General features: G+C 50.1%; 1 protein-coding gene across 1 annotated transcript; it reads left to right on the top strand.

Annotated features, from left to right (window-relative positions):
* The first annotated feature begins 2304 nt into the window (after positions 1 to 2304).
* Positions 2305 to 9705, top strand: LOC100546974 (caspase recruitment domain-containing protein 8-like). The gene is made up of 11 exons (XM_031556015.1): positions 2305 to 2679; positions 2884 to 2931; positions 3437 to 3585; positions 5039 to 5104; positions 5723 to 5784; positions 5869 to 6089; positions 6736 to 6989; positions 7429 to 7554; positions 8117 to 8261; positions 8612 to 8653; positions 9318 to 9705. The coding sequence occupies exons 1-11, from the start codon at positions 2433 to 2435 to the stop codon at positions 9575 to 9577; spliced, it is 1620 nt and encodes a 539-aa protein (XP_031411875.1). The 5' UTR covers positions 2305 to 2432; the 3' UTR covers positions 9578 to 9705.
* The last annotated feature ends 262 nt before the right edge of the window (positions 9706 to 9967 follow it).

The raw sequence follows: 9967 nt of genomic DNA, 5'->3' as shown, positions 1-9967 counted from the left end.
GCGGCTCGGCCGGGCACCATGGCACGGAGCGGGCAGTGCGCATGCACCGGCGGCGGAGCTGCGGGAGGGTGCGGGTGTCCGTCCGTCCCCAGGAACGGGTGACGGCGATGGGGAACGGCGCGGAGCTGCGTCAGGGGAGGGTCGATCGGGGAGTAGGGAAAGGCTCTGCCCCAAAGGGCGGTGGGCATGGAATTGCGCCCATGGGCTTGCAGGCGCAGGGAGCGTTTGGGCACCGCTCGCGGATATCGGGTTTGGGAGGTCCTAATGTGGAGCCGGGAGTTGGACTCTGACGGACTCTTTAGCAGGGTCTGTTGTGATAGGATAAGGGGAAATGGTTTCAATCGAAGAAGACTGGATATAAAGAAAAAAGGGTTTTTTTACAATCAGAGAATCGTAGAATGGTTTGGGTTGGAAGGGACCTTTAAGATCATCCAGTTCCAGCCCCGTGCTGTAGGTAGGGACACCTCCCACTGACCAGGTTGCTCACAGCCCCTTCCAGCCTTGAGTGCTTCCAAGGAGGGGGCATCCACAGCTTCTCTGAGCAACCTATTCCAATGTCTCACCACCCTCACAGTGAAGAATTTCTTCCTAATGTCTAGTCCAAATCACTTTAAAACCATCTCTCTTTGTCCTGTCACTTTAAAAAAAGTCCCTCCTCAGCTTTCCTGTAGGCCCCTTTTGGGTACTGGAAGGTCAATAAGGGTAGTGAGATACTGGCACAGATTGCCCAGAGATGTGGCGGTTGCCCCATCCCTGGAGACATTCGAAGATAGGCTGGACAGGGCTCTGAGGAGCTGTGGATGTCCCTGTTCACCACAGGGGAGTTGGGTCAGATGGTCTTTAAAGGTCCCTACCAAGTCAAACCATTCTATGCTCCCTGTGGGTCTCTTCCAGCTTGGATTCTCTGGTTCCATGGTTCTGTAGCTCCATGGTTCCATGGCACCATGGTTCTGTAGTTACGTGGTTCTGTAGTTCCGTGGTTCCATGGTTCCATGGTTCTGTAGTTACGTGGTTCTGTAGTTCCATGGTTTCATGGCACCATGGTTCTGTAGTTACGTGGTTCTGTAGTTCCATGGTTCCATGGTTCTGTAATTCCGTGGTTCTGTGGCTCCACAGTTCTGTAGCTCCACAGTTCTGTAGTTCCATGGTTCCATTGTTTTGTGGTTCTGTGGTTCCACGGTTCTGTAGTTCCATGGTTCCGTGGTTCCACATTCTGTAATTCCATGGTTCTGTGGTTCTGTGGTTCCACGGTTCTGTAGTTCCATGGTTCCGTGGTTCCACAGTTCTGTAATTCCATGGTTCTGTGGTTCCATGCTTCCATGCTTCTATGGTTCCACAATCAGGAGGCCGCTGTCACCAACAAGATCTCTGCTTTTTCATCCAGCTCTTAGGAGCTCCTCAGGGCTCAGCAGCCTGAGGTTGCAGTGCAGGCAGCACAGCCACGTGCTGCCTTATGGGTGAAGTCGGGGCAAATGTCCAGCACTCCTTGGCGCTCGATTTTTGGTCCACTGCTGTAACACAAGGTGGGGGGATCACCATCTGCTACCTGGGCAGAACTGTTCCTCCTCCTTGGAAATAGCCAATCCCATTCATTCCCATATCACTTATTTTACATCATCCTGCTGCATTCACAGTTTTTTCCTTGCTTTGAAGACAGGGATCTGTTCCCCCTGCTGCCTGCCTGGCATGCTTTCTATTTTCTGCACTAGACTGCTTTCCTTATCCATCATACCTTGTTTGGAGGTGTCAGCATCTCTATGTGCCTTTTCTTAGCACATGCCCCACAAAGACGCTGTTTTCACTCTATGATTTTTGAGACCACTTTGAGTGCATAAAAAAGCTTTTTCTCCCCTCGATGCAGATTGTGTTGGGTTACCACTGCTTTTCACACTGATTACACAACCTTGATATTATGTAGGATGTCGACTGCCCTCTCATGGGGCATTACTTGCACGTCTCGTGGTCCTCGGCTGAATTTCCATCCCCCAGCTCAAGGAGGGGAGGCCCAGCTCCCGACTGGCTGCCGGGAATGGGACAGCTCTCGTTGATGCGACTGAGCCCTTTTTGAAGGTGAGATGCTCTCTGCTCAGCAGGAGGGGACAAACCCTGTGGCACTGCTGTGCCTGCAGCCCCCAGTCCTAATGCAAACCATGCCCACAGGAAGAAGTGCTGCCTCCCCGCCTCCCCGTCCCTCTGCCTCCCCTGCCTCCCCATCTCCTTGCCCTGACACTCAGAGGCCAGAGGAGGGAGCGATGACACGCATTTTTTCCCCGAAATCTCTCCGTACTTTCACTTTCTAGGGAAGTGAGAAAGGCGGAAGAACTGTGGGCAGCTGCCTGTTCCTGGATGGCCGTCTGTGGCCCCGAGACTCTTGTGCTCCCTCACAAACAGACATCGCCGTGTTTCAGGTGGCCGAAAGAGGCAAAGCAAAGATGGCTGAGACCACAGTCAGCTCCACATTCTCCATCCTTGTGAAGTCTTTGTTAGGAAAAATTATTTCTGTGCCGGTGTCTTTGGATGACACAGTGCTGGACCTAAAGATGAAGTTATTTGCACTGGAGAGTGATTTCTACCCTTCTCAGGCACGACTGATTCATGATGGCTGGCAGTTGGTGGACGAACTAACTCTCAGACATTACAACATTACCTCCAACAGCATTGTACACCACATTCTTAGGTGTAAGTACCAGGCCAGAGGTGGGGAGTGGCCATGGGAGCAGGCTGCCAAGGGGAAGGGGCAAGAGGATTGTCAGCCAGGGAGCTTTGTGCCTTGGGAGGGAAGAACTGGGAGGGGAGGGCAGAAAGGGAAATGGATGTGGGGCAATGCTTCCCCTGATGTGAATGGGCTCCTGAGCTCTCCTCTGCTCTGTGTTGCTGTTGCAGTGCGAGGTGGTGGTTCAGCTCCCTTAAAGGGCAAGGAAGATGTCTCAGGTAAGATCACAGTCCTCACTGGCACTCTCGTGGAGGAAGGGGATCTGCATGGGTGGTGTGTGTGTCCACTTCATACGTGGAAGCTGTGGTAAATCTGGGAGTATCTGGTGGTGCACCAGGGGACTGTGCAGCTAATGGGATGGGGAAGACTGGGTGAAGGTAGGATGGCTGCAGTTTGGTTGGAAAAGACCTATTTGATCAAGTCCAACCATCCACCTAACACTACAAATCCATCTTTAAACCTTGACCCTCAGTGCCACAGCCACACATCCCTTAAATACCTCCAGGGACTGGGACTCCACCACCTCCCTGGGCAGCCTGTCCCAATGCCTGGCCACCCGTTCTGGAAACAAATTCTTCCTGACATCCAGCCTGAACTTCCCCAGTACCACCTCACATCCTATCACTTGTCACCCAAGCAAAGAGACCAACACTGTCCTCAGTGCTTCCTCCATTCAGGTGATTGCAGTGAGTTGTAGAGACAAAGACCATCTTCTTGTTCCAGCCACAGGCGGTCAACTACCAGTGGTGCAACAACAGGGTGGTTTACCAGGAATTGCCTCAAGGATAAAAATACCAAGCGGTTCAGCAGGTGTCACTTCGATTATAGAAATGAAGAGCTATCTGGCAGGCATCACCTCCACAGGTGCAGAGGTAAGGTCTGGTGGGATGCCCAAGGCCTGGGACAGAGGGAGGAGTGCGACAGGACTGGCCTCCAGGTAGGGCTGGGCGCCTTAAACCCACAGCCATCTCCGCAGGGATCTTTCCTGCAGCTGGGCTAGCCTGTGGCACATCCAGGAGGCCTCTCCTCATGCCTTCTTTGCCTCAGTCTTTACTAGTATGACTTGTTACGCCCCGGGCACACAGCTCCTTGCACTGGTAGATAGAGATGGGGAACAGAATAGGCCCTGCATAATTCACAATGAGATGGGTTTGGACCTGCTCCAAAAGCTGGATGCTTACAAGTCCATGTGGCTAGGTGGATTGCACCCTGCAGTGCTGAGGGAGCTGGTGGATGTAGTTGCCAAGCCACTCTCCATCCTTTGGTAGCCCTGGCTAACTGGAAATGTCCTGGTGGACTGGAGACTGGCAAATGTGACACCCATTTTCAAAAAGGGCCAGAAAGATGATCCTGGCAGCTGCAGACCTATCAGTCTCATCTCGGTGCTGGGGAAGGTTATGGAACGGATGGTTTCGGGAGCCATGATGGACCAGTTAAAGATCAACCAGGGGATCAGGTCCAGTCAGCATAGGTTTACAAATGGTAGATCCAGTTTGACAAACCTGATTTCATTCTATGACAAGGTGACCCGCTTAGTGGATGAATGTAAGGCTGTAGATGTGGTCTACCTGGACTTCAGTAAAGCCTTTGACACTGTCCCCTGCAGCATTCTCATGGAGAAGCTGGCTGCCCACAGTTTGGATGGGTGTACACTCTGGCTGGATGGCTGGACCCAAAGCGTTGTGGTCAATGGACTTAAATCCAGTTGGTGGCCAGTCACAAGCAGTATCCCCCAGTGCTTGCTACTGGGGCTGCTTCTATTTAACTTCTTTATTAACGATCTTGACGAGGGGATTGAGTACACCCTAAGTAAGTGGGGAGGGTGTGCTAATGTGCCAGAGGGGAGAAAGGCACTACAGAGGGATCTGAATAGACTCAATTGACGGGCCAAGGTAAACTGTATGAGTTTCAATAGGGCCAAGTGTTGGGTCCTGCATTTTGGTCACAATAACCCCAGGCAACCCTACAGGCTTGGGGAGGAGTGGCTGAAAAGCTGCCTGACAAAAAGGGACCTCGGTGTACTGATGGATTCTTGGCTGAATATGAGCTAGCAATGTGCTCAGGTGGCCAAGAAGGCCAATGGCAGCCTGGCTTGCATCAAGAATGATGTGGTGAGCAGGACTAGGGAAGTCATCCTGCCCCTGTACTCGGCATTGGTGAGGCCTCACTTCTAGTACTGTGTTCAGTTTTGGGCACCTCAATACAAAAAGGACATTGAGCATGTCCAAAGAAGGGCAGTAAGGCTTGTGAAGGGCTTGGAGAGTATGTCCTACAAGGACAGACTGAAAGAAATGGGGCTGTTCAGTCTGTGTTCCCCTTCTCTAGGAAATCCAGAAATGGCCACAGTCAGATGTTCCAGCAGAGGAGAGAAGCTGTCACTGTGTGAGGCAGGTAAGGGTCCTTGCCTACAGCTCTGCTCTGCACCGGCCTTACTGGTCCTCACAGGGCACAGCAGGCAGATCTCAGCTCCCACCTGTACCTTCAGGACCTGTTGTTCACAGCAATTATTTGGACTCCAGAAGAGTCCAGTCTCCTTGCTGCACTAACTCAGCATGCATTGATCTGATTTACATTAGTGGAGAGGCTCTTTTCCACACACTTGCATGCCAAATTTCATCTAAACATTACCCCTAAACCTTTCATCTGTCTGTGTCCGCTATTTTCTCTCTGCTGAAGCTAGTTGGCAGCCAACATTTTCTCTCCCAGGAAACAGAAACTTCATTATCTAGAATTTCCATGTTCAAAATACATACCCAAAATCAGTGTGTGAAACTTATAGTCTGGGGCTCCAGGTATTGCTCTGCATGTTTAACCATTATCTTTCATTGATGTATCAGGGACACACGTACTAAGTGGTGCCTTCCCCATTCCAGTGTGCATAACTGTTCAGACCACCTTCCTGTGCCATCTTGCACTGTGCTTCACTGCAGCACTCAGCACGCCTCCTGCAAGCAGCATCCACTGCACAACACCCCATTCAACTCCAAACCGGTCGCTCTTGTGTTGCAGGAACTTCAAGAAGTGAAGCCGGAGATAGATTCATACGTTTTGAAGGAAGAAAACATATACAAGTAAGAGCTCCTATGAGAAGTAGAAATGCTTTCCAAAAGCCCTCGTCACACATGGCGTGAGCCTGCCCTCTCTCCTACTTGCAGAGCTTGTCTCCCTGGACCAGGCATCTTCCAGTGCTCTGAGACAGGCCTTGCCTTTGAGGTGCAGTCAGCAGCCAGCATTGTGTACAGATATGCCTCCTGGAGCACGCATCTGAAAGAGGCTGACCAGAATGTGTGGGTACCTGCTGGGCCTCTTTTCAACATCTGGGCGCTGCCTGGAACCGTGCGAGCTGTGCATCTCCCCCACTTCATTTGTCTGTCAGGTATGGCAGCCATGGGACATGTGCTTGCTGGCACAGCCCCCCCCTCCTCAGGCACCTGGGTTCTCCTAGGCTGCTTTCTCTCAGCTTCTAGTCCCTGTCCCCCAGGGATGATTCCAGGACCTGCTCACACAGGAGGGCAAAGAACAGCGAATTACCAAAACAACTCCAGGGGACCTCTCTCCAGATGGGGTCAATTTTTCCTCTCTCCAGAGGTAGCCTGTGCTTTCTAGTATTCTTCCACCTTGCTTTGCCATCCTCCATCCTTTTCTCATGTTTTATTAAACCTTCACAGTGCTCCCTTCCCCACCACCTGCTCTGCACACACAACACTGCATTCTCCTCCCATCCCCTCGCAGTGGCTGTGGTGACCCACAAGGTTCTGCCCCAGATCTGCAGCAGTCCCAAGCTGCTACCTCAACTTTGCAGTTTTCTGAGCCCAAAGGAAGACTACTAAAGAACTGTAATACCAAGCTGGGCACAGGAACCCTGTAAATCCCAGGGTATACATCACCCATAAAACAGAGCATGTCATTTTGTGTTGGTGTCTGTCTCCTTTCTTCTAACAAACCCTCAAAGAGAAGGATGTAATGTGGTAGGGTGCAAGGAAGACAAAGCAGAACCTTGGTGCCTTTGCTGTCTCTTTCAGATGCAGACATCAGTGGATGCTCTATTGCCCATTTTGAATTCCAGAAGATGACCATACAGCAACCAACAGAAGTGATGGCCTTCTCCGCTGTCCTGGAGAATCCCAGCTTCTCTCTTGTTGGGGTGGTTTGGAGAAAGTTACGTTCAGCCATTTCTCTCCCTATGCACTCCTTAGTGCTGATCTTCCATCAGCTCTCCGCTGCAAATACAACCCTGCATCTCTACCTGATCCCAGATGACATCTCGGTGAAGAAGGTAAGGTGGAGGGAGCTTGACCAGTTCAGAGGATGACGTCTGGGGTGGCTGCAGTTGCAGAAAATGGATTTGTTAAGCAGAGAGCCCTCTCAGTTTTGCTCTGATGTTTCCTGTCTCCAGGAATCTCTCCGTGATTTTTGGCTGGGACAGCATATCCCAGCATGAGCAAAGACATGGCACAGGATGCTCTGCCACGTGGAGCAGAGCACATGTCAGATATGCTGGCTGCTGCCATGCACAGTAATAGGTGGCTGCATAGCAGATGCTCTCCTGTTGTGTGCAGCCCTTACCCTCTGACAGCACTGCCTGCAATGCATGTTCAGGGCTCTGTTCTGACCAGGTTGGTCTCTTCTCTTCTTGACTTTCCAAGGCAGTGAGAGCTATCTCCAGCTCACAGCTCTTTTTTTCAACTCTCACAAGTGATCCTTGATGTTTACAGGCCATTGAAAGACAAGAGATGAGCTGGAACTCAAAGCTTATTCCCAAGCCTCCTCCATTCAGCCCTCTGTTCTTTGGCAACAGATATCAGGTGTCCAGTAACGCTCAAGTGAAGATTACACCTGGAGTAAGTGGGACAGTTCCCTTTTTTATTATTACATTTTTGAGTGAAACAGAAAGTACCACAGCTTCTCTGGATCTCCAATTCAGCACTGTGATCTTTTCCCTATTAGCTAAGCCTCTGTCTCAGCCCCTGCACGTTGCCTCATCTCATCTCTATACACTTCCAAGAGGCTCTGTCTTTTCTTTAATCCCCCTTTATACTTTTGAAAATGGTGATTAGTTCTTTCCTTTGCCTTTTCTTCTCCAAGACAAACAAACCAAGTCCTCTGCCTCTGCTTGCATGTCATTTTTTCCAAATTGCAGTGGTGGTGCAACACTCAGAGAACATTAGAATGGTGGTAAAATCTCTGCTCTTTAAGGCTTTTGTTATTCTGGCAGACCAAGGCAGAGCCCATCGAGAGTTGACAGCATACTCCTTCTTTGTGAAGGACAACAGATGAGACACTCCAGAGTTCCATTCCTCTGGCACTTTTTTCTTCTTTTCTGTGTGGCCAGGAAACATGAGACGATGTGTGTAAATTCACAGTTCCACAGGGTAAGACCCAACTTCCTTCTTATCTCTACAGACACACTTGCCATTCTGCTACAAGAGTCCAAAGGACCAACAGCTCTTTGTTGAGATCTACATCAGGAATATGGCAGAGGAAATTGAATTCTTTATTACAGACGGACAGAATGACACCGAGGTCTGGAGGGCATCACTGAGATCAGGTAGGATCAGGTCCATCTGTAAGGGGAATTGAGATGATGATGGCACAGTGAGCTGCACGTCTCGTGACAGCGAAAAGAGAAGCTCAGATACTCTGAGTGCAGGGTATGGAACTGTGCCTTGGGATTCCCTCTCTGTTAGGCTAATTCTGCACCCCTAAAGTAACACCTACAAATGTACACGGCCCTGAACCCCACTTAGCAGAGTTTTCAACAGATGGACAAGAAATACTGTAAGCAGGAAAAAAATGGCTAATGGTTCCATGGAACATCAGGCATCTCAGTAAGGCTTCTAGAAAGAGTCTCCATTTCTGTGATGGTGTATTTCATAAGCTCCCTCCTTTCTCTTTCAGGTGATTTTAGTCATTCTAGAAATGACTCCAAGACCCCTTCAGGTCAGTACGTTTTTTCATAACTACTTTTATTGAGTTGAAATATATATTTGGGGTTTTCAGTATTCTGGCTTAAAGCAGATAACCAACCACCTTTTTCCCATACTTGTGACTCTTTCTGGACAAAAAAAACTTTAAAACTTTTATTTCCTCACTGCTGGCAGCCCGCTCTGTAAATTGGCATGTCACTGGGGACCCTCCAAACTGGTTTGCTTTCTTTGTGATCAGACATACTCTTTCTATAGAGAATGAGCTACAGCTGATACAGTTCACAGCACAGAAATATTTCATGGGACTTTCAATATCTGGTGGAGTTGGAGCATCTCATACCTTATCACAGAGCCAGTGCTTCCCACTTGCTTCAAATACTGTAGGATCACTGGACGGGATGGTCCCTGGGCTGTTACCAACCTGATCTACCTCAGTTCTGGCCCTGTCCTTGCCTTGGCTCCAATGCTTCCACCGCTGATGAGGGAGCTTTCTTCTGATGGCTCAGCTTCCTGACCAGAAAGCAGCACTGCTGGTGCAGTGGAGGGAATGGGAGCACGTGGCTGTGGGACAGAGCAAACAGCCCTCGGGTGTGTTGGCTAGGATGCAGAGTACCACAGCAGGAACCAACCTGCCTTGTCACGTGCAGCACAGTAACATGGGCTTTGGTTTCTGCTAGGTGCAGCCTTCCTGAAGAAGCACAAGACAGAGCTTTGTTCCAGGATGGGGCAGCTCTCCTCCATTCTACTAAATTTAAGGGTTGGAGATGTAATCAACAGTGAAGAAGAAGAGGAGGTGCAAGCTCAAAATACTAAACAAAAGAAGAATCAATTTCTGCTGGACCTAGTTGAGAGAAAAGGGCCCAATGCCCAACAAAAGCTCTTTCAGGTCCTCCGGACAAAAGACCCATTCCTTGTTGAACACCTGGAGAACAACTAAGACTGGGAAAGCAGACGGCTTTTGCTCCCATTGACAGATTAAGGGAGTGCCAGGAGAGTCAGGCAAAAGGAGGGATTTGTCAGTGTCTGAATCCTGACCTTTCCATGCAAAATCCATGATACAATCAATGCCAATGCCTTCTGAGCCACCAACTACCAGGTCTGTTTCCCTTACCTGATGTGCTCACTAGAAGCGGACAGCCAGTCACCATGGAGGAGCTGCTGGAACAAGAAATCTTGGTTCCTAATCCAGTGCCCATGTTGTGGAGCCATCTGCCATCTGAGAACACGGGGCCTCCGCAGGGTCTCCAGTTGCTCCAGGCAGCTGCTGGTCAAGGAGCTCTCATCAGAACAGCAACCTCACAGAGTCACAGATCGGTAGGGGTTGGAA

The sequence above is a fragment of the Meleagris gallopavo genome, chromosome 17 (assembly GCF_000146605.3).
Source record: "Meleagris gallopavo isolate NT-WF06-2002-E0010 breed Aviagen turkey brand Nicholas breeding stock chromosome 17, Turkey_5.1, whole genome shotgun sequence".
NCBI classification, from domain to species: domain Eukaryota; kingdom Metazoa; phylum Chordata; class Aves; order Galliformes; family Phasianidae; genus Meleagris; species Meleagris gallopavo.
The sequence above is the reverse complement of the archived record's forward strand: the minus strand, read 5'-3'. Positions and strand labels throughout refer to the sequence as shown.